The sequence below is a fragment of the Salvelinus alpinus genome, chromosome 5 (assembly GCF_045679555.1).
Source record: "Salvelinus alpinus chromosome 5, SLU_Salpinus.1, whole genome shotgun sequence".
Lineage (NCBI taxonomy): Eukaryota > Metazoa > Chordata > Actinopteri > Salmoniformes > Salmonidae > Salvelinus > Salvelinus alpinus.
The window spans coordinates 84,268,649-84,293,660 of record NC_092090.1 but is presented as its reverse complement, the minus strand read 5'-3'; the positions used below and the strand labels follow the sequence as shown (position 1 = coordinate 84,293,660).

The following is a 25,012-nucleotide window of genomic DNA, read 5'->3' as shown; positions in this document are numbered from 1 at the left end:
GAAAATTATCGCAACTTTATTTAGCTTTGTTCAACCTCCCAAAGTTTCAGTCTTCACTCAACTTTGTATGTGGTCTCGTCCACCAGGCTTTGAGACGAGGTTGCTTTTTATGTAGCATCATTTTCATCTGTATTGTAGAAATGTTATTTTCTTTTGTCTGAATGTTGGCGCTAATTGAAACGGGGTATAGAAAACAGCAGAACCGATGTTTACAAGAATCAGGGAATGTATTGTATACCTTCATCCGAGTAGATGTGTGACAACTCAAATATGGAGTACACTAGTAAAACTGTGTTACACTAAATTGACATTACAGCCTTAGTAAGGTAGGCCACACTCTCAATGGGGGTTTCTTGAATTGATGGGCTAAGCTTAAATATGACGCATGGACAGCTCTCTCTCTCTCTCTCGCTCTCTTTCTCTCTTCCTCCCTCCCTCTCTTTCTCTTTCTCTCTCTCTCTCTCTTTCTCTCTCTTCCTCCCTCCCTCTCTCTCTTTCTCTCTCTCTATCGCTCTCTCTCTTCTTCCCACCCTCTCTATTTCTCTCTTTCTCTCTCTCTCTTCCTCCCTCTCTCCCTAAGCCTGTTTGATCTCCTGTCCCACACACAGCTTATCACACTGACTCACACTCCTTAGCCTTACCGTGACACCCTCCTATTCAAATCATCAATTAAGGCCTGGTATCTTCCTGCACTATGCAACACTCACTCAGAGACGTCATCATGCATGTTTTCGAGGGGGCATTGACGGCCAAATTTGATATCTTTGAATGAACTTAACCTTAACCCTTAGTTACCTAGCTCTCCCATGCTGACATTGCTGTGCGCCAGCTGACTGTCCTGGTAGGTGCTATAGTTGAACAGGTTAGCCACAGGGGTCAGGTCGTACACCGGCTCCTGCTTGATGTGCTTTATGCCCGCCAAGTCCAGGCCCGACTGGTCCGGGGAGGGCTGGGTGGAGTCCATACCATGGTAGTAGCCACCTGTGGCACCACCGTTCACCTGGCCCTTGGGGAGCTCGATGACGTGGCCGTTGGCGTAGGTGCCTCCGATCTCGTGGTTGAGGGTGCTGAGGCCATTGGTCAGGCTGGAGGAGTAGACGCGCGCCAGGGCCTCTGCCTCACACGTCTGCTGCTGCCGCTCATTCAGGATCCGCTGCTGGTGCTTCTGTACCTCGGCGTACAGGCTGTCACGCTGCTTCTTGGACATGCGGCCAAACTTCACCGCTACGCACAGAGAGGGAGGGAGAGTAGGAGGGAGGGAGAGTAGGATGGAGGGAGGGAGAGTAGGATGGAGGGAGGGAGAGTAGGATGGAGGGAGGGAGAGTAGGAGGGAGGGAGAGGGAGAGGGAGAGGGAGAGGGAGAGGGAGAGTGGGAGGGAGAGGGAGGGAGAGTGGGAGAGTGGGAGAGTGGGAGAGAGGGAGAGTAAGAGGGAGAGGAAGGGAGAGTGGGAGGGAGAGGGAGGGAGGTTGTTTATTAGTCACATTGTGTTTATTTTCTCTCAGCTAAAGGTGACAATCTTTATTTCATAAAAAATACTTTTACCCCTTTTTCTCCCTAATTTGGTATCCAATTGGTAGTTACAGTCTTGTCTCATGGCTGCAACTCCCGTACGGACTAGGGAGAGGCGAAGGCCGAGAGCCGTGCGTCCTCTGAAACACACCCCAACCAAGCTGCACTGCTTCTTGACACAATGCCCACTTAACTCGGAAGCCAGCCGCACCAATGTGTCGGAGGAAACACCGTACACCTGGCAACCGTGTCAGTGTGCACTGCGCCCGGCCTGCAACAGGAGTCGCTAGTGTGCGATGGGACAAGGACATCCCTGCCGGCCAAACCCTCCCCTAACCCAGACGACGCTGGGCCAATAGTGCTCCGACCCATGGGTCTCCCGGTCGCGGCCGGCTGCGACAGAGCCTGGACTCGAACCCAGAATCTCTAGTGGCACAGCTAGCACTGCTATGCAGTGCCTTAGACCACTGCGCTACTCGGGAGTAGGTGACAATCTTAAGTAGGTAAGAGTCTACACGTGTGTGTGTGTGTGTGTGTGTGTGTGTGTGTGTGTGTGTGTGTGTGTGTGTGTGTGTGTGTGTGTGTGTGTGTGTGTGTGTGTGTGTGTGTGTGTGTGTGTGTGTGTGTGTGTGTGTGTGTGTGTGTGTGTGTGTGTGTAAGCGGTCTCACCATCTCTGGACATTCCGAGTGCAAGACACTTCTGTAAGCGGCAGTGCTGGCAGCGGTTTCGGTTTGTCCTGTCGATCAGACAGTTCCTCTGGCGAGGGCATGAGTATGCAGCATTGTTCTGCTGACTTCGTCTGAAGAACCCCTACAGGACAACCACAAACAGCAGTCAGTTAACGGTCAGTCTAGGATTTGGAAAATAAGGAAAAGAAAAGAATAGAAAAGAGTTGACGGAGAGTAGAACGCAGACACTGGAATAAAAATGAAGATATGAAACAGAAATGACAGGAGAATGATGGGGATAGAGTCAGACAGAGGGAACAACAGAGCTGTGTGGAGAACTCACTTTGCAGCCCTCACACGTGATGACTCCATAGTGGATTCCTGATGACTTGTCTCCACAGATTTTGCACGGTATAACTTCGATTTGGGCTGTGGACAGAGAGATGGGAGGGGGAAAGCACACACACACCTGGGTTACATAACCGTTTCATTGTGTCACACACACTTGCCTGTACTGTACCAGTATTAATGGCCACTCAACGTTCCCCCGACTGTCAGGGGGCTCATTAGGGTGTGTGCGTGGTTGTCTGTGTGTGTGTTTCTATCACACGACCCAGTGAGAGGGAACAGTGCTCCCAATCAGAAGGAACCTCTCCAGTCAACAGGACTCTGTGACATCCTGTTCATTTTAGCAGTGTTTTATGGTGTGGTAATGTCTGGTGACAGACATTTTGTCATGAGGATGAGCAGGGGTCCTTAGATCTGGTCCCTGGATTGTAGCGGGGTTACATCACCAAAGTATCTTCTTTTATTCACTCACTCACTCACTCACTCACTCACTCACTCACTCACTCACTCACTCACTCACTCACTCACTCACTCACTCACTCACTCACTCACTCACTCACTCACTCACTCACTCACTCACTCACTCGTAGTGTACATGTAGTGTACTATAGGACTAAACTGTGTACTGTAGGTCTGAAATCGGCACACACAGAATCCTTCAGGAGCGTCCTGGGACCACAGTAACCAGTGTGGCCACGTAGTTTGAGATGGAGAAGGATAGTGACAGATAGAGAGATAGCTAGAGAGAAATTATAGATATATAGAGAGAGAGATCGATGGCACATATCTGCTGAGAATGCACACTCACTATAAGGAGATTAGACACGCAATCTAATCCTACATTATTTCCTTCCTCACACGCTGTTTCCCTGCGCTGCACACTGGCTGGCTAATCCAAAGCAGTAGGACCCTAATAACCTCTCTGCACCTGCAACTGCACTATTCTCCCAGAAATCAGGTAAAATAGCTACAAACAGACACAAAAAAATCATCCTATTTTCGGTTTGTGAAATAGTAATATTCCACAAATCTACAATAATCAATTCTTCAGATTTTGCCAGAAACATATAAAACAGAAATGACACATAACTTTGGTGACCCTGAGTATAGTCCCCCCAACAACAAAAAAAGGGACCGAAAACGGAGTTATGTTCATAAGGAACCAAACAGACTGAAAAAGGGCGGGACTACCTGGATTTGTCCAATAAGGAACATACGTTTTTGTTTTACATGTGCCCTATGAACACGACCAAGGATCCATTCCTGAGCTGTAGAGCAATAACAGAAAAGCTGCAAAGTACACAGAGAAATGACTGTAAGGGTTAATCTTCTTACGCTCTAACCTAAGCTTCTGATATTAATGTAGTAATTTGGGGTAAAAGGCAATGTCCAAAAGTATGTCTTACCTACGACATCCGTTTTCATTTTCGGTGGAGACAAACACGCATAAATAGATGTACACACACCGTTCTGTGTTGCAGCTGCAATAGGATGACAGGTGTTTCAATGTGTGTGCTAATGAATGTGTCCATAGGTATGTCTTATGTGTCTGATTGGTTTACGGCTAGGACTTAATTGGTCTGATCAGCAGTGTTTATGAAGTGTGTGTGTATGTGGTTTGTATGTGATCTGTGTATGCAGTGTCATAATGGGATTAGCGAAGGAAGATGATGACTACTCGGGAGTTGCGTCTGCTGTCTAAGCTGTATGGGGCTGTCTTGTACCTCTTTAACCAGGAAGGGACGTCCCACTCACCCCTCAAAGCCTGAGTCAGAGAGGGTCTAACTGGGGGGCTTAATGACCATGACCTCTGTGACCCCTGAGCCCCAGACCATGTGCTGACTTAAGGTCAGTTTGATCCTGACCCGACCCAGGACACTATACTAGACAGACGGACGGACGTACTGACTGACTCATAATGAGCAAGACAGACAGAAATTTAAAGATAAGAATGTCCTAGTTTAAATCAAATTTTATTTGTCACATGCGCCGAATACCTTACAGTGAAATGCTTACTTACAAGCCCTTAACCAACAATGCAGTAATAAGAAAATCCCTAAAAGGTAAGAGATAAGAATAACAAATAATGAAAGAGCAGCAGTGAATAACAATAGCGGGGCTATATACAGGGGGTACCGGTACAGAGTCAATGTGTCAATGTGCAGGGGGCACTGGTGTTGAGGTAATTGAGGTAATTATGTACATGTAGGTAGAGTTATTAAAGTGGCTATGCATAGATAATAACAGAGAGTAGCAGCAGCGTGGGGGGGGTCAATGGAAATAGTCTGGGTAGCCATTTGATTAGCTGTTCAGGAGTCTTATGGCTTGGGGGTAGAAGCTGTTTAGAAGCCTCTTGGACCTAGACTTGGCGCTCCAGGACCACTTGCCGTGCGGGAGCAGAGAGAACAGTCTATGACTAGGGTGGCTGGAGTCTTTGACCATTTTTAGGGCCTTCCTCTGACACCGCCTGGTATAGAGGTCCTGGATGGCAGGAAGCTTGGCCCCGGTGATGTACTGGGCCACACGCACTACCCTCTGACTCAGGGAAACATACGTTTTTGTTTTTTTGTCCTGTTGGTAGGATATACGTGCTTTCAGTTCGTCCCATTTGTTTTCCAGCGATTGAACGTTAGCTAGCAGAACGGAAGGGGTTAATACGAAAAAATTTAAATAAATAAAGACTGATAAGGGATACGAGAAGGTCGTCTTTGAGACCTGAAAACCCTTAGCAGTCAGAACAGACAGGACAGATTGTACTTACTGACCCTCTTCAAACCCCCATTCATATCCTCTTCTACCTATTATTTTCTCTAATGGATCTACAAGCTCTACGTATTGTCTACCCATTGTGAATGAGAATTATCAATTTAGAGCACTAGCTTGACAAAGTTAGCTGCTAAATTGCCCATACCGCACCCCATAGAAAACCACCACAAGCATCTCTTTCAGGCTCAACATTAATGAACAGATAGCACATTAATGAACAGATAGCACATTAATGAACAAATAGCACATTAATGAACAGATAGCACATTAATGAACAGATAGCACATTAATGAACAGATAGCACATTAATGAACAAATAGCACATTAATGAACAGATAGCACATTAATGAACAGATAGCACATTAATGAACAGATAGCACATTAATGAACAGATAGCACATTAATGAACGAAAGCACAACCAACAATTATTGAGCATGATCTCTCTGTGTGCGTGTGTGTGTTAAGTTTCAAGTTTCAATGTATATGTTTGATAGCTGCTGTGTGTGGACTGGGACTGTGAGTGTAATGAAGTTAGTACTCTGGATTCGTTCTAGAGGTGACCCAGTTCCTGGCCAGCGCCAAACTGGGTCAGAGCAGCACAGCGCAGCGGGATGGACTGGGCCGGACTGGGGAGGAAAACACACACAGACACATACACACACTGAGTGCTACAGTGAAGATGTCAATGGAAGCGGCGTCTAACGGTATAGTTATAGTGAGAACAGGTCAGTTGTGCTGCAGAACATGAAGGTAATAAACAGAGACCGAATATAACCAGTAAACAAACACAGAACAAAACTCTGTGTGCATGCGTTTGTGTGTGTGTGCGTGCGTGTGTTTGTTTATATGTGTGTGTGTTCCACCACTCTCATTTAGTGCCATGTACAACCTTGTTCCGCTATACATCCCAGAATGTCTCTTTGTAGATCCTTTAAGAACAACTTGTACTTGTACTTCAAGGATGAACATGTTCAAAAGGGATTTATCAACTGACCAGTCTAAAGTTTATAATAACGGCTTGAGGGGTGTGTGGACCGACAAAGATTATAATCCGACTGTTTTGTTTGTGTTTCTGTGTTCGTCTGTGTGTGTGTAGACGTCTGTGTTGTTATGTGTGTGTGTCTGTGTGTGTTTCAGAATGTGTGTGCATGTGTTAGAGAGCGTGTGTTTCAGATTGTGTGTGTGTGTGATTCAGTGGGTGTGATAGTGTGTTTCAGAATGTGTGGGTGTGTTTCAAAGTGTGTGTGCATAGCCACCGGGCCTGTCAGGTGGAATAAGGAGCCAGTCATGACAGTTTGGCTGTTGCTAAGGCGACCACTCACTCGCTCGTGTCGTCTGGCTGTCAGAGCAATGATTCGCTGAGCAGTCACACACATGCCTACAGGAAGTGATATCACCAAACTCTGGAGATTGTCTTGCTTACTATCACATTCTAAGTAGGATCCTTCTTACTGCCTCCTCTCACTTGGTGTTGGTGCCAACACTATGGTCATACTTTACACCAAGTGGCTCTAGAACTGTCTATTTACATAGTAGTCACACAGACAGGTACATTGTGAATACAGTTCAGTTACAACTGTATATGGAACACCTGTGCCTCAGGAGATTATTCAGGATTCTGCTAAGTTTAGAACAGATAGATAGCAGATAGAGAGCTGCAGATAGAAGTGTGGTGTATAGAACTACATTAATGATTCCTAAGCCCTTAACTGGCTGGCTGTGTGGGTGTGGCTGCCCTCTGACTGGCTGGCTGTATGGGTGTGGCTGCCCTCTTACTGGCTGGCTGTGTGGGTGTGGCTGCCCTCTGACTGGCTGGCTGTGTGGGTGAGGGCTAGGCCCTAACTGGCTGGCTGTGTGGGTGTGGCTGCCCTCTTACTGGCTGGTTGTATGGGTGTGGCTGCCCTCTGACTTGCTGGCTGTGTGGGTGTGGCTGCCCTCTGACTGGTTGGCTGTATGGGTGAGGGCTAGGCCCTGACTGGCTGGCTGTGTGGGTATGGCTTCCCTCTTACTGGCTGGCTGTATGGGTGAGGGCTAGGCCCTAACTGGCTGGCTGTGTGGGTGTGGCTGCCCTCTTACTGGCTGGCTGTATGGGTGTGGCTGCCCTCTGACTTGCTGGCTGTGTGGGTGTGGCTGCCCTCTGACTGGCTGGCTGTGTGGGTGAGGGCTAGGCCCTGACTGGCTGGCTGTGTGGGTGTGGCTGCCCTCTGACTGGCTGGCTGTGTGGGTGAGGGCTAGGCCCTGACTGGCTGGCTGTGTGGGTATGGCTGCCCTCTGACTGGCTGGCTGTGTGGGTCTGGCTGCCCTCTGACTGGCTGGCTGTGTGGGTGAGGGCTAGGCCCTGACTGGCTGGCTGTGTGGGTGTGGCTGCCCTCTGACTTGCTGGCTGTGTGGGTGAGGGCTAGGCCCTGACTGGCTGGCTGTGTGGGTGTGGCTGCCATCTGACTTGCTGGCTGTGTGGGTATGGCTGCCCTCTTACTGGCTGGCTGTATGGGTGTGGCTGCCCTCTGACTTGCTGGCTGTGTGGGTGAGGGCTAGGCCCTGACTGGCTGGCTGTGTGGGTGTGGCTGCCCTCTGACTTGCTGGCTGTGTGGGTGAGGGCTAGGCCCTGACTGGCTGGCTGTGTGGGTGTGGCTGCCCTATAACTGGCTGGCTGTGTGGGTGTGGCTGCCCTCTGACTTGCTGGCTGTGTGGGTGAGGGCTAGGCCCTGACTGGCTGGCTGTGTGGGTGTGGCTGCCCTCTGACTTGCTGGCTGTGTGGGTGGGCTGGCTGTGCTGGGTGGGCGCCCTCTGACTTGCTGGCTGTGTGGGTGAGGGCTAGGCCCTGCGGCTGCTGGGTGGGCGCCCTGACTTGCTGGCTGTGTGGGTGAGGGCTAGGCCCTGACTGGCTGGCTGTGTGGGTGTGGCTGCCCTCTGACTGGCTGGCTGTGTGGATGAGGGCTAGGCCCTGACTGGCTGGCTGTGTGGGTGTGGCTGCCCTCTGACTGGCTGGCTGTGTGGGTGTGGCTGCCCTCTGACTTGCTGGCTGTGTGGGTGTGGCTGCCCTCTGACTTGCTGGCTGTGTGGGTGAGGGCTAGGCCCTGACTGGCTGGCTGTGTGGGTGTGGCTGCCCTCTGACTTGCTGGCTGTGTGGGTGAGGGCTAGGCCCTGACTGGCTGGCTGTGTGGGTGTGGCTGCCCTCTGACTTGCTGGCTGTGTGGGTGTGGCTGCCCTCTGACTTGCTGGCTGTGTGGGTGAGGGCTAGGCCCTGACTGGCTGGCTGTGTGGGTGTGGCTGCCCTCTGACTTGCTGGCTGTGTGGGTGAGGGCTAGGCCCTGACTGGCAGTCCTGATTTATCCTGAAGTTATGTAAGAGCCGTAGTGCAGCGCTGGCGATTCCATGGCCAAGATGAGCTCAGCCCCACAATCTCCTCAGAGAGAGAGAGATACAGAGAGAGACAGACACACATCCAGACAGACACGTGTTAGAGTCATCTAACGGAAAGAGTTTTGTGAGGTGAACTGTGGGTGTCTGGATGGTACAGTGAGTGATGTGTAGTGAACTGTGGGTGTCTGGATGGTACAGTGAGTGATGTGTAGTGAACTGTGGGTGTCTGGATGGTACAGTGAGTGATGTGTAGTGGACTGTGGGTGTCTGGATGGTACAGTGAGTGATGTGTAGTGGACTGTGGGTGTCTGGATGGTACAGTGAGTGATGTGTAGTGGACTGTGGGTGTCTGGATGGTACAGTGAGTGATGTGGACTGTGGGTGTCTGGATGGTACAGTGAGTGATGTGGACTGTGGGTGTCTGGATGGTACAGTGAGTGATGTGGACTGTGGGTGTCTGGATGGTACAGTGAGTGATGTGTAGTGGACTGTGGGTGTCTGGATGGTACAGTGAGTGATGTGTAGTGGACTGTGGGTGTCTGGATGGTACAGTGAGTGATGTGTAGTGGACTGTGGGTGTCTGGATGGTACAGTGAGTGATGTGTAGTGGACTGTGGGTGTCTGGATGGTACAGTGAGTGATGTGTAGTGGACTGTGGGTGTCTGGATGGTACAGTGAGTGATGTGTAGTGAACTGGCACGTGGAGTGTGTTAATTGATTTTTAATGAAGTGAGGAATTCCACTCAGTCTCATGGGCTCCCCACTCTCTAAATAGAGCCTTAATTAGCTTCATTTGAGGAGATGGGAGCATCCGCACATGAGCACTGGCTTACCATAACTCAATTTGCAGTGAACAAACACACGCACACACACACACAAAGGGATATGGGCACAAAGCAGCAAGACAACATCAATACTAAGCGCAATGTTCAACCAGCAGTCGTCCTTACCTTGAGCACCTCTCAAACTGTGTGGTGATGTTTGTTACCACTAGGTGTTGCTGTATTTCAACAGCCGTAAGGGCTATTTGTTATGTAAGTGTGAACAGAAGGGGCAGACTGGACATGCATGTTTCATCCATTAGCTAAAGGGGGCTAGTTACAAAAACACACCCAGGGCTATACTGTGTTCAGCATGCTGTTGCCATGGAATAGCAGCAACAGGGGTTATGTTGTTACTTGTGTTGCTGCTCACACACACATGCACACCACACACACACAGCCTGACCCTCACACCTGTGTTTTCACTAGGGTCACCAATGCCTACATTGACTCACTTGGACGGCTCTGGCATCGTGGCAGCAGCCGGGTATTATGGGTAATTACTCAGACCTGATTGTATGGTTGGCACTGTCTCCATGGGGTCCGTCCAGACTCTGGGTAATAATGCAGGGTAGGCAGGGGCCCATCCCTTCTCCCCTCCCCTCCCCTCCCCTCCCCTCCCCTGATGCCTGCCTGTGTGTTGTGGGGCAAACATGTCTTTGTCCAGTAGCCATGTTGAACAGTAGCCATGATGCATCATGGATGTTAATTATTGCTCCCCGTCCCCCTCCCCTCCCTCATATTTCAGAGGGAACAGGCTCATCCAGTTTTCCGCGAGGCTGCAGTGCACTCTGGGTAATTGCTCATGGGGCGGCAGGTCTGTGATCAGCTGCATTGGGCTCATGGAATCCAGCTCTGTGTTCTGATTGGACACGTCAGAGAGGGAACAGAAGGGGGCCACTGGCTGACGTCCAACACATCGATACACACTCACATGCGCACTCAGATACATACACAAAAGTGTACATATGTATGCACAGGGTACAAATCACATCCTGATGAGCAGAAATGTACTGTACACTCAAACACAGCGGTAGGTAATACATAGGATTTAGAAATGCTATGGCAACACTATAAAGTCAGTGGTTCCCAAACTGAGGGGTCGGCGGGCCCCCCCCCCCCCCAAAAAAAAATACAAATTATAATACTATATATATATATATATATATATATACATACAGTACCAGTCAAAAGTTTGGACACACCTACTCATTCCAGGGTTTTTCTTTATTTTGACTATTTTCTACTTTGTAGAATAATAGTGAAGACTTAAAAACCATCAAGCGCTATGATGAAACTGGCTCTCATGAGGACCACCACATGAAAGGAAGACCAAGAGTTACCTCTGCTGCAGAGGATAAGTTCATTAGAGTTACCAGCCTCAGAAATTGCAGCCCAAATAAATGCTTCACAGAGCTCAAGTAACAGACACATTTCAACATCAACTATTCAGAGACTGCATGAAACAGCCTTCATGGTCGAATTTCTGCAAAGAAACCACCACTAAAGGACACCAATGCTTGGGCCAAGAAACATGAGCAATGGACATTAGACCGGTGGAAATCTGTCCATTGGTCTGATGAGTCCAAATTGGAGATTTTTGGTTCCAACCGCCGTGTCTTTGAGAGACACAGAGTAGGTGAACGGATGATCACCGCATGTGTGTTCCCACCGTGAAGCATGGAGGAGGAGGAGGTGTGATGGTGTGTGGGTGCTTTGCTGGTGATACTCTCTGTGATTTATTTCGAATTCAAGGCACACTTAACCAGCATGGCTACCACAGCATTCTGCAGCGATACACCATCCCATCTGATTTGTGTTTAGTGGGTCTATCATTTGTTTTTCAACAAGGCAATGACCCAACACACCTCCAGGCTGTGTAAAGGCTATTTGACCAAGAAGGAGAGTGATGGAGTGCTGCATCAGATGACCTGGCCTCCACAATCACCCGACCTCAACCCATTCATTTGGGATGAATTGGGCCGCGGATTGAAGGAAAACAGCCAACAAGTGCTCAGCATATGTGGGAAGTCCTTCAAGACTGTTGGAAAAGCATTCCAGGTGAAGCTGGTTGAGAGAATGCCAAGAGTGTGCAAAGATGTCGTCAAGGCAAAGGGTGGCTACTTTAAAGAATCAAAAATATAACATCTATTTTGATTTGTTTAACACTTTTTGGTTACTACATGATTCCATATGTGTTACTTCATAGTTTTGCTGTCTTCACTATTATTCAACAATGTAGAAAATAGTAAAAATAAAGAAAAACCCTGGAGTGAGTAGGTGTGTCCAAACTTTTGACTGGTACTGTATTTTAAAATTATTATATATATATTTTTTTTAAAGGAACTCAGTCCGGCTTTAAACTTGCTCTTGAAAGTTGTAATAATGGAAGGTGCATTTTCGAAATTGGGTAGTGCATCATCAGTTTTCCTTCGTCATGTTAGTCATTGCATAACTTAGAGAGCTATTTATAACTTGTCAGAAATGTCCAGATTAACTAGCCCATGTCAGCTAATGTTTTTATATTCTGTATAGTTTTTTTTAGGCCATAGATAATTTTGTAATTTTTTTGTCATTCAAATATCACGAATACACATTCGACATGGCAAAATGAACAGTTTGTGTCATGAACAGTGCTTGTACCCATAGAAATAGACATGGCGCACGCGCAGGGGAGGGGTGGGGGTGGGGGATGTTCCCCAATGCTAGAAGGGGGGCCCCGAGTGAAACATTTTGTGAACCACTGCTATAAGTGAAGCCCACACAACACTGTGGGGTTCATGGTAAGTGGCCCTGAAATGGGGAGGTATGCAAGGGAGGCTTGGGAAATACTCCACAGGGTAGACTCGAACCCAATGCCCCTTTCCCTCCCCAAACACCCTCCCCCATCTCGTCCCTCCCACCCTTCTGTCCCCTCAGGTCCTTCCCAACACCCTCCTCTGTGATCCCCCCCTCAGGCTTGACCTCTGAACTTTCCTTAGAGACAGAGAGAAACAAGTCCAAGGGTGATGTGTGACCACAGCATCTGGTCTACCCCTCCTGAGAGCAGGGGTAGGCTACACACTGTGTTGCAGAGCTACTGATGATAATGATACAAATCATGTATTTGTAAGTAAATGCTTGGAGCACTGCTCCCTAACCCTCCCTTAAACAAACCCACTCTGTTCTTCCTATGGTTTTGGCCTTGGTCCTAATTGTAGATGATGTGTGTGTGCTTGTGTACATGTGTGTGTGTGCATGCATGTGTACGAAGGGAACGGTATAGGGGACTAATAGCTTAGAACTTAATTTAGAAACATGCATATTCCTGCTCATCTTGGAGGACACTAGCTAATCACATGGATCCAAAGGAACCAAACTACAACAATTGCCTTGGAGAGAGAGACTGTGTGTGTGTGTGTGTGTGTGTGTGTGTGTGTGTGTGTGTGTGTGTGTGTGTGTGTGTGTGTGTGTGTGTGTGTGTGTGTGTGTGTGTGTGTGTGTGTGTGTGTGTGTGTGTGTGTGTGTGTGTGTGTGTGTGTGTGTGTGAGAGAGAGAGTCTCTCTCTCTCTCTCAGGGATGGACGCTAATAGCTCGCCTTAGGCCACAATTTAACTGTCTAACAAGGTTTTCCCCAAAGTGGCCCCAGGGGCATCTTTCTCAAAGACAATCAAAAAGCTCTCTTCACATGCACTGTCTCTCTCTCTCACATACAGTACATACAATACAAGTATTTCATCAAACTTTAATATGAAGACACTGTTTAAAACAAAAAGGCTATTATGATTCCTAAAAATATATGAATACTATACATGGAATACTGAGGCTAGATCAGACCTGGGTTCAAATACTATTTGAAATCTTTCAAATACTTTGGGCTTTTGCTTTAGCCCATCTGGAGCACTAGATTGGCGGGGATTTTATTTGTTCCATTGCAACAAGCAATCTCAATCAAGCACAGAAATAGTATTTGAACCCAGCAGGTCTGGTACTGTGTTTCAAGATGTGTAAGTGCAGCAAACAAGAGAGAAATAGAACTGATAAAGCCCTGGAGACTCTCCTCAGTGAGATTAGGCACTGGCGCTAATACAGGCTAATCTTTGCCACTCACAAAACATGCCACACTGACGCTAACCCCTACCTGAAGCTCATCCTTATAGTCAACACAGTAAGTGCTATAGGTATGCCACGACAAACAACCTTCTATGGAATACGATGGTGGGCAATGCCTTTTTAAAGCATCTAATTGTGTTGTGGAATACATGCTAAATGCATAATTAGTCTTCAGGAAATAGCTTTAGGTAATTACAAATCTGTTACTTCCATGGAAGCTATGGTCACCTCCTGTAGCAAGCATATAAATGCACTATATAATGACAGAAATGACACCTATTTTCCTCCTAGTACATAGTAAAGTGTGGAATGTAACAGCAAACAACACTAATTTGGGGTAAGCAGCTGTGAGTGCAGTAATGGAGCTCTGGTGGTGGAGGTTACAATAGAAGCTAAGTGGCAGAAAGTACCACAAAGGGTTCTGGCTGCCTACACACCGTCCAAGAAATATGCACAAGGTTACAAGTTTAGTAGCTGTCATTGTTCAATTGGTAACGTACATGCGCGCACACACACACGCACACAAACACACCCATCTGGTGAATTGTACACATACAGAAACCCAAATCAACCCGCTCACAAGATTAGAATTTCACCATTACATAACTCTTTCTCTCTGTCCCCCATCTCTCTCTCTCTCTCTCTCTGCATCTTCCTCTCTCCTCTTTCTCCCTCTGCCCTCTCTCTTTCTCCTTTGCCCGTTACTTGTTCTCTGTGATTGACATCATGATGACCGCCACCCACAATCTCTAAAGCGTACACTTGGGATATAGCCAGGTGCTACTGAACAAAAGTGAGCTGATGAGGTCAAAGTTCAATCCCATATTGCACCACATCACACTACACCGCACTACCAGAGTGCGTCTGCTACCATCACTACCAGCCAGTGTATTAGACTAGATGAAGAATCCTGCCCGGATACACTGCATCTATTAAGAGATACTGCCAGTGTGTTTAACTAGGACTTTCTAAAGAGAGAAAGCTTGTTTATTTGACTCAGAGTCAATCAGCACTGGGGTGCTAGGGATCTCTTATCCCTCACAGCTGAGATAAAGTAGAAGAAATGTACTGTGCTGCAATGTAATGCTAGTCACACACACACATCACACTGACTGAACATATTCCATTGCTCTCAGCGGGGTATTGCCTAGACTCCCCTCAAAAGCTGACGAAATAAAATCAACACAGAGCAGTCCCTAAGCAAACACACTTGGATTCCACTGGGAACCACACTGACACAGACACGTGCTACAGGCTACAGTATCTAAAATACACTGATAAATCAAACATGCACACACACACACCACCTCTCCTCATTTGAGTTGAAAGTAGGAGTGAAAGAAGAGCAGACAGGTCGAGTGAGGAGAGACAGTGATACAGGGTTAGAGAGAGGATAGAGGAACACAGTTAGAGATAGATAGAGACTATACATAGTCATATGTGGATGTGTGTGTGTTGTGGTGCAACGCCTCAGTGTGGAGGATTAGCTCTCCTGGCCCGGGCTTTGAGTAATCTTTCCCCCAGTTACATAACACTGGGCCATTAGTCAGCAACACACACACACACACACAATGAAAACATTTTCCTCTCTTTTATTCTGGTCATTCTTCAGGTACGTTGACACACATTTCACCACCACCAATAAAGGTTTGTAGGGATGCTTCTTCACCACAATGAATGATACTCAATGAAAGTAAGTTTGATGTTCCTAACTAAGACAATAATACACTGAACAAAAATATAAACGCAACATGCAACAATTTCAAAGAGTTACAGTTCATATGACAAAATCAGTCAATTGAAATAAATAAAAGAGGCCCTAATCTATGGATTTCACATGATATGCATCTGTTGGTCACAGAGAACTTAAAAAAAAAAATGGGCCTCAGGATCTCGTCTTGGTATTTCTTTGCATTCAAATTTCCAGCGATAAAATGCAACTGTGTTCGTTGTTCGTAGTTTATGCCTGCCCATACCATAACCCCACTGCCACCATGGGGCACTCTATTCACAGCAAACCGCTCACCCACACGATGCTATACACGTGGTCTGCGGTTGTGAGGCCGGTTGGATGTACTGTTAATGACGTTGGAGGCGGCTTATGGTAGAGAAATGAACATACAATTCTGGCAACGGCTCTGGTTTACATTCCTGCAGTCAGCATGCCAATTGTATGCTCCCTCAAAACTTGAGACATCTGTGGCATTGTGTTTAGAGTGATTAAATGATTAAACTGCGCACTACAGTATAGATTATGTAAATGATTAGACTATGCGTTACAGTATAGATTATGTAAATGATTAGACTATGCATTACAGTATAGATATTATAAATGATTCAACTATGCACAACAGTATATATTCTTTAAATTATTACATGATGCACTACAGTATAGATTATGTAAATGACTAAACTAGTCATCACAGTATAGATTATGTAAATTATTAAACTATGCACTACAGTATAGATTTTGTAAATTATTAAACTGCACTACAGCATAGATTATGTAAATTATTAAACTGCACTACAACAGATTATGTAAATTATTAAACTGCACTACAACATAGATTATGTAAATTATTAAACTGCACTACTGTATAGATTATGTAAATTATTAAACTGCACTACAACATAGATTATGTAAATTATTAAACTGCACTACAGTATAGATTATGTAAATTATTAAACAGCACTACAACATAGATTATGTAAATTATTAAACTGCACTACAGCATAGATTATGTAAATTATTAAACTGCACTACAACATAGATTATGTAAATTATTAAACTGCACTGCAACATAGATTATGTAAATTATTAAACTGCACTACAGCATAGATTATGTAAATTATTAAACTGCACTACAACATAGATTATGTAAATTATTAAACTGCACTACAACATAGATTATGTAAATTATTAAACTGCACTACAACATAGATTATGTTGGGGATTGCTTCCGTAGAGCTTCAGGAGGCATCGATCCCCTGATCACGCTAGGATTGACTGATCAATGCAGATGCAGGATGCCTCATTCTATTGGCATTGGGACCTCATGCATGATATTCTGGCTATTTGTGTTTTACAGGCCAGAGCAAAGCACGGTGTGTGTGTGTGTGTGCATGCGTGCGCTTGGCATGAGTGTGAAACAGAGAGCGAAAAAAGCGATAGTTAAAGCGATGTGAAAGAGAGAAAGGGAGTAGAGAGGGGTGAGGAGAAGGAGGAGAGAGACTGTGGGCTTGTTTGAGTGGAAAGGCTGAAGCAACCAACTGCAGACGAAAGTCGAGGAGTGAAGTCGGAGGAGGTGCATCTGCTACAGCTGAAAGTCAGACACTGATGTGGTTTTCCAACAGCAAGGCTTAGTGCAACATGGCAGTGTTTGTTTGACCTGACCAAAATCCATTTAGGATCAAAACGTTGTCAATAAAGCAGTGAATTGGGAGCTTTAACAGTGTGCGCAGGCTTTCTTGGTCTTTACTAACATGGCATTGTTGCCATTGTTTATAAACGTTTTCTTTGTAACATGTCTCCAACCCCCATATCACACACTCACAAACTGTAAATATATGTGTGTACATTGTATTATCAATTGGGGAGAGAAAGCCTCAAATATCACATTAATTTGCATGGGTGTAAAGTACTTAAGTAGTACTTTAAAATATTTTTACTTAAGTACTTTTTGAGGGTCTCTAACCTTTACTTTACTATTTATATTTTATACTTTTACTTCACTACATTCCTAAAGAAAATAATGTACTTTTTACTTCATACATTTTCCCTGACACCCAATAGTACTCTTTACATTTTGACAGGAAAATGGTCCAATTCAAACACTTATCAAGAGAACACCCCTGGTCATCCCTACTGCCTCTGATCTAGCGGACTCACTAAACACAAATGCTTTGTTTGTAAATTATGTCTGAGTGTTGGAGTGTGCCCCTGGCTATCCGTCAATTTTAAAAAAAACTATAAAATTTTGCCGTCTGGTTAGCTTAATATATGGAATTTGAAATTATTTATACTTTTACTTTTGATACTTATGTACGTTTTAGCAATTCGATTAACTTTTGATACTTAAATATACTTTTACTCAAGTAGTATTTTCCTGTGTGACTTTCACTTTTACTTGAGTCATTTTCTATTAAGGTATCTTTACTTTTACTCAAGTATGACAATTGAGTACTTTTTCCACCACTGTTAATTTGTACATATCCACTGTATACATATGAAACGCGACGAAGTTGCTTGCTGTTTAGTCACGTCTTTGGTCCCGTTCATGTGGGTCAAACAAAGACACTCTAATGATTGGATGACAAATATTGCCTCCCACAATGCATGCAATGACTACAAGTTGCAGCTGGTGAAGAGCAACTGCAGAAAATTGAAGTCGACCGCAGTCGAACCTTCATGACCTTTGATCACATGGTTGTTGTTCATGCAGTCAACATGTAAACATACGTCTAACAATGTTTATTCCCATAATGCAACACACTTTGAAATGCTGGTCACCGACTTGAAAAAAGTGATCCGCTCAAATGCGCCGAGAGAGAGAGAGAGAAGAAGACAGTGAAAGGGGGGACTAGGGTTGCAAAGCTACTTGTAATATACCAAATTACTGGAATCTATAGCAATCTATGGCAACTTTGGTAATTTATACCTTAATAACTTGTATGTCTGTGTCCATATTGTCCATGAGTGTTTAATGGATAGACCATATGGTTGTTAATGGGATCGGGGTGTGAACTAAGGTGTTGATGGAAAGGCTTTGTTAACTAGTCCTACAGGCAGAAATGAGCAGTTTGGGAATATAGCTATAGGATTACTAGTAAGGATGCACTGATATGACATTTTTGATCAATGCCGTTATCTGCGTTTTTCCTTGCCAAAAAAACGATACCGATAACCGATATTTAAAAATGTTGCGGCCTTTTTAAGCATTCTAGTACAGTTAAATAGTTAACACACACACACATGAACACAGCGGTCTAAGGCACTGCATCTCAGTGCAAGAGGCGTGCGTCACTACAGTCCCTGGTTCGAATCCAGGCTGTATCACATCCGGCCGTGATTGGGAGTCCCATAGGGCGGCGCACAATTGGCCCAGCGCTGTCCGGGTATGGCTGGGGTAGGCCGTCATTGTAAATAAGAATTTGTTCTTAACTGATTTGCCTAGTTAAATAAAGGTTACACACACACACACACTGACCTAAAAATTATTTTGTTGGCATTTAGGCATGTCCCCATTACCAGTAAAACATAATCAAGACCCATTTCTTTCACTTACTTGCTGTGCTGTTTCGTTGTTCATTTGTTCAGTCGTTTCATTCTCAACCAGGATTTTATCATACACGTCAAGCAGTGAAGTTTCAGCTCTGTCTGTCCGTGGCCTCTCCTCCTCGGTGCGCACTGTCAATGTGTCCGTTTCCATCTTGTCCAGCTGTGTATGTAACATTTCACGTAAACCCTGTTTCTTGTCTGCATCGAAGTAACGGTCCTTGTACCTAGCATCGAGCATGGCGGCGACACAGTAGAGGCTCTGAGAGAATGCCACCGAATCACTTGTTCACAGCCTCAAGTACTTTTGTAAGTTTTAACCCAACGGTCTGTCTGCAGTTTTGTTGAGCAGGCGGTTCAATGCCATGACAGAGGATATCAGGTCTGCTGCAGACGCAGTTGATGAGCTTATTTCTCAAGTCAGTTGTTCAAATGGCGCTAGGAGTGTGTTCATATTTCCAAGTTTCAAACATGTTCTCAAATGCCATTGAAATGGCAGCAGCGGTATGAGAATCAGCACATTCTTGAGCATGCAATACGGCTTTCCTCAGTACAAAATCCTCGTCGACCCACTGTGCTGTCAGACTCAGCATACTCATGGGGCTGACATCGCTGGTCCAAATGTCCGTTGTGAAGCTAATAGCAGTGACGCCCAAAGCAAGTAGCTCATATATGTACATTTCAACAATACTGTATAACTCCATTGGGGCAACATCTGAAAAATAGTGTGTACCGGGGCTCGACCAGTCGGTGAAAGCCAACATTATCCACGACAGAGGATGGTTGATTGTCAAGGGCAATGAATTCCATTATCTTGGCAATAATGGATTTCAGATTTGAGTTGTCTCGCTGAAATGTTCTTACTCTTTCAAATGACTGCTCGACTTGAACTTGTTTAGTTGTTGGAAGTGTGCGCTTAGTATTTTTCTGCTTTTGTTCTGTGTAGCTCTGTATTCTTCGTGGCGTCATTACATAATCTACTTACGTTATATAGGTATGCATGTCAGCTTTGACATCGGTTTTGCACATTGGCGTTAAACTAGACATTGGGCTGATGCCGATTTTGGCATTTTTAGCTAATATGGTCTGATTTCGATATGCTCACTGATATATCATGCATCCCTAATTACTAGACTGCGATTTCTGTGCATAGGATGACCAGATTAAATGAATGTAATGACCTTCACTTCAATACCTTCAGAGAAACAGAAATAGGGTGCACACTGGAGGACAACAATGTTTATCTTTGCGTTCGAAGTGATACCTACAGAATCACCACTATAGTTATACTGCACGGCTTTGTGTTATGTTGATAATAAACATCATAGAAGAAGTGGCATCATTCCTTTAGATTTAATATCTCCGATCCTCTTTCTTTCTTTCTCTCTCTCTCTCTCGCAATCTTCCTCTCTCACATTTCCACCACACCTCAGGTGAAGTGAAATGGTAGGTGAGGGTTAATTAAGGTTGTTATAACAGAAAAAACCTTGACGTTAAGTTTAGGCATTCATTCTGACTGGTTGTCAGGGTTAAGGTTTTGGATAAGGTTAAAACAGGAAAAAAATAAAACAAGTGCCTAGCACTGAGTTAAATAAAGGTTAATATATATATATATTTTAAAGCACTAGGATTGAACCCGCAATCCTCAGAGCCGAAGCGCACAGTTTAACACAATGCCCTAGTAAGCTGCGAGCCTACTAGCTGGTAATACGTGCTCACGTTGCCCCTAGTGGATGGTATTGAAGGCATCTCCTGACGTCCTGTGGACCTGGACAAATGTCGAATACTGAAGTCTATCTGGTGTGATCTCGCTGCAAATAGCCCACCTCTGACCCATGATCCATCCTCCTTCTGCCCTGGACTAAACTCAGTGACCTATACCATCTATGGGAGGGTTAGCCTGGGTAATACTGGCTTCAGCAGCATAATCTGATCAGCACAAGACTCAGTCTATCTCACTGAACACACACACACAAACAAAAACATAGGAATAAATCGTATGAGGTGTACAAAATTGGATTGCATTACAGTAGATTGTCATTGTGTGTGTGTGTGTGTTGGTATGCATTTGTGCATGTAGCCTAAACACATATATACACATATATATATTATTAATTTAAGTGTGTTTGGCCATGTTTATTAGGCCTATGCATGTATTCCCATATCTGTGAGAATGTATGTATGTGATCATGTGCACTTGCATGGAGGCATCATTGTGTTTATTATAATGAAGGTATGTTTTGGGGGGTTCACTGTGTTTGTGTGTGTGGAGGTGGGAGTGTACAGTAAAGTGCAGGTGCAATGCAAAGGTGCACGTGGTTCCTGAAGCCCCCTGACCAAACACAGGCCGAATCAAACTGAAAAAACGAATCCATCTGCACCAATATGATTCTAGAATGTGAATTGATTTGAGGTAAGGTAAAGAGATGCAAAAAAGATGCAGAAAATAAACCAAACATTATTTAATTTGAATGGACAATGTTTGTTAATTAAAGAAGTAGGCTGTTTGATTATTAGAATGATTGAAAAACAAATTTCAGTGATTAGAGAACTTGTATAAACCAATTATTAGTGATAGCCTGGTCAACAAGATCAAAACGGGCTTGAAGTTATTTAATTGGCAGTAAAAAAGAAATCAGGAGAAGGTTCACTTGGGAAAATAAATGCTCGGACCCCAAACATTAAAATCTAAGAATGAGTTCATGGAATCAAATCAGGGAAATAAAAATAACAGCTTTTAACAAGAGCACATAAAAAACATTTGACTTGAGCGCGCTCTTATTTTTTTTAAATGTTTTAGGGCAGTTCAGGTTGGGCTTTAGGCCAGATGTGTCAAACTCATTCCACAGAGGGCCGAGTGTCTGCGGGTTTTCGCTTCACCCTTGTACTTGATTGATGCATTAAGGTCACTAATTAGTACGGAACTCCCCTAACCTGGTTGTCTAGGTCTTAATTGAAAGAAAAAAACAAAAACCCGCACACACTTGGTTCATGTGGAATGAGTTTGACACCCCTGTTATATGCTAATTGTTTCAGAGGGTTTCCAACATGCTTGACCTTGAATAACGTATATTTAGCCTAACAGTAGGCCTATAAGAGCCGCGACAATGAGATTTTTTTGATAACCAACTTCTCTATGTTTCACCAAACAACGTTTTCTTTCTCCCTTGTTTGGTTGTGATTATTAGTCTAGCATATGCTACATCATCGTCCGTCAGTCAGTCGGGATAGGAATTTTGGCAATTGCTAAATGATAATTAAACAAGACATATTGTGGGGCCCTCTATTTTTTTATAACCTCGTGGATGGGAGTGCATTTCTCTGTGAGCGGCATAGACTCCACAGGCCGCAAAGGTTGGGAGAGGGGCCGCCCGCGCACACTGATTTAATCATATCCGACAAAACCCTTTGGGGCGTGCAGAGAGAGAGAGGAAGACTGGGAGGGAGAGAGAGCATCTTTTACCCACCACGGCTATAAAGTAAAAGGTTAATGCAAGGAAGCGCTTGACTTTCAAAGCCAAATACCATTAGCTAGCAAGGGACACCATAATAGTCACGAAAAAAAAGAGAAAAATACTGTTAATATCACAAAAGTGTTGTGGCCTAAATTAATTATGTTAAATAGGCTAAATATTGACTAGAATATCTAGAACTTCAACAATTGGCAAAAATGAACAGGGGAATAATGTAATAATAATAATAATTATAATAATAATTTGAATGCTATTATTACAACAGCAATTTCTGTATGCACCATCCCATGTTTTCTATTTAATGATGACAAACTCAAATTAAGCTACCCGTTGATAATCAATGATTACCGTTAAATTGCCTATAATTCAGAAGTCTACAGTTTAGTTCAACCTCACTTCATTATTAACATAATTATGTTTTATTATAATTTGCGATTATAGGTATACAACGTAGAATTAGTATGTTGCCTGAACAACAGAGGCAATAGCCTACCTCCCAGTGAGGCTATCACCTGTCTTTCATAAAAAAAACAGATTATAGGCTACTTTTATGTAATGATAATAATTCCTGTAGGCTTAGTTTCTTCATGGGTTATATTTTTAGTGATTGTATTTATTTTACAATTAATAAGTTATAGGCTATAGTGATCATCTTAATAACACTACCTATGTAATTTGCCCACAATTAGTAATCATAGATACGCTAATTTGTTCAATTATTGGGCAGAACTGCATTGCCACTGTTTTGCCATTCTGGCATAATTTGTAGGAGATGTAAAACAGGCCTACTATTCAGGATTAGCCTTTGATCTAATGCACATGATTGGGACCGGGAGAAAGAGGGAGAGCTGTGGAGTGAACTTCCGTCTGGAAGACGGGGGTCAGTTCTTTATCGCTCACTCTCTCTGGTGTATGTGTGCGCGTGTGTGTATGTGTTGGACCTGGGGGGCACTGCATTTCGATGCTTTCGGCGCGGTGCGGCGCTTGACTGACGGAAATGGGTTAGTAGAGCGCATAACACGTTGGAACACAGAACCTCCGCGCTTGGCCCTAGCACCATGGAGGTCTGGTACACACAGCCTATACCTGCTGCTCTCTGAGAAAATAGTTGTTTCTTTAAATCATCACTGGCAATAGTTAATGGCAATGGCAAGAGAGGTCTTCACGCGCGCCCATTTGTTTGTAGTGAGTAGAAGTTCCTCCAAACTAGTGGCGTGTGGAGTTAACTCAAACACTGTAACTCACTTAATTAATGCAAGGTGTTTGATGGACCACACACACACACACGAAGATCCGAACAGGCTACAATAATGACAATAAATGGCCATGTTATCCTCACACTTGGGCTAATAGTCTGACTGAGGCTGTATGAGCAAGTTAGGCTGAAAAAACGTCCCGAGTAAGTTTACACAGCCCACACACAACATAACTACAGTCCCGAATGGATGTGTGGAATACCAGTGTGATGTGAGTGAGTGGATGTGAGGGATATAGCGGCCGGGCGCCACGCGCGCTCCATGGCCAGCTATTTAAATGAGCTGTCAAAAGCAGTTGGATTCTCCTTACCTCGCATAGTGGTTGTGGTGCGATTCGCTTCCGAATGCAGCAGTCATGAAGAAACAAACATAAAGACTTAAAAAAGCAATATCCTCGGGCAAAAAAACAATGTTAATATTCGGCGTCGTCCACGTTCATTCAAGGAGTGTTTTTTATGTGCAAAAGCATTCCAGTCCAGAACGGGCTCGAGCTTGGTGACGCACTGGGCAGAGCGCGGGCGGTGGAGTCTGGAGCCGTAGTCGGACGGTTTGAGTCGTGCGCGCAGCGAGCATGCGAGTTTTCACATGACATCTGCGTCTGCACATCAACCCGAGGTTTTCACTGTTTCCCCCCGGCGGAGGGGAGAGCGCTAGAGGCTTACAGGAGCAGGGATTGGACTAGCACTTTCTGCTCCTCCCACTCTCGAACGTCCCCAATGAGTGTGAGTGTAGTAGCCCATACGAGACAGTATCCGTCTGCGCGTGAGGGCACTGTCATCTGTAACTCACATACATAACAGTGAGGATAAGATATATCATCCTCCCAAATAAATTGTGTTTACAAACAGTTAGTTTGCCTACAATAACACATAACCTAACTATCTAACGGCCATATGTAGAACCTACTGAATTGTAGTCAAAAGATGGAGCGTTTGGGTTAAGTCTGTCTACATGAATACGTTTTCTTTAGAGTTAACTATGGAATGCGGGGGAAATCACACGTCTCTAAGTTCACAGACAGTTTGTAGTCAAAGCAATAGTTTACAGAAATGCTTTTTGAATTTATAGGCCTATACATATCTTACAATCAGGTATAATAGCCTAGGCCACACCAGTTAGATGAGCAAATCTCGAAATCTTTCAGAATGGGGATTTGATAAATGGTTGTATCTAAATAGTTTATTGATACACAGTTCAACACTCTCTGGTAAATATTTAAAATATTTCTTGGATGTTAAACACTGTAATGGCTGTGAATTAAATAGTGGAACAGAACCATGGAAAAATATATATTTAAATAGGCTATTCAATTGGTAATCAGTAACATTTTGCTGTTCAAATGCTTATTTAAGTGTCACTGAGAGTATGACATTAGGCTACATGTCTAATGTTTCTTCTGCAAAGCACATACAGTGGTTCCCAGTGCATATGCCCAGGA

The 25,012-nt window shown here is 44.6% G+C and overlaps 1 protein-coding gene across 1 annotated transcript in view; it reads right to left on the bottom strand.

Annotated features, from left to right (window-relative positions):
• LOC139577074 (nuclear receptor ROR-beta-like) overlaps nucleotides 1–24,185 on the bottom strand; it is a 40,679-nt gene extending 16,494 nt beyond the window's left edge. Inside the window, exons 1-4 of the mRNA XM_071403839.1 lie at nucleotides 23,885–24,185; nucleotides 2,523–2,608; nucleotides 2,180–2,321; nucleotides 796–1,224 (exon numbers count right to left, since the gene is read on the bottom strand). Of these exons, the coding sequence (XP_071259940.1) occupies nucleotides 796–1,224; nucleotides 2,180–2,321; nucleotides 2,523–2,608; nucleotides 23,885–23,891 (664 nt within the window). The 5' untranslated portion in view covers nucleotides 23,892–24,185. The remainder of the gene's footprint in view (nucleotides 1–795; nucleotides 1,225–2,179; nucleotides 2,322–2,522; nucleotides 2,609–23,884) is intronic.
• Nucleotides 24,186–25,012: the final 827 nt, after the last annotated feature.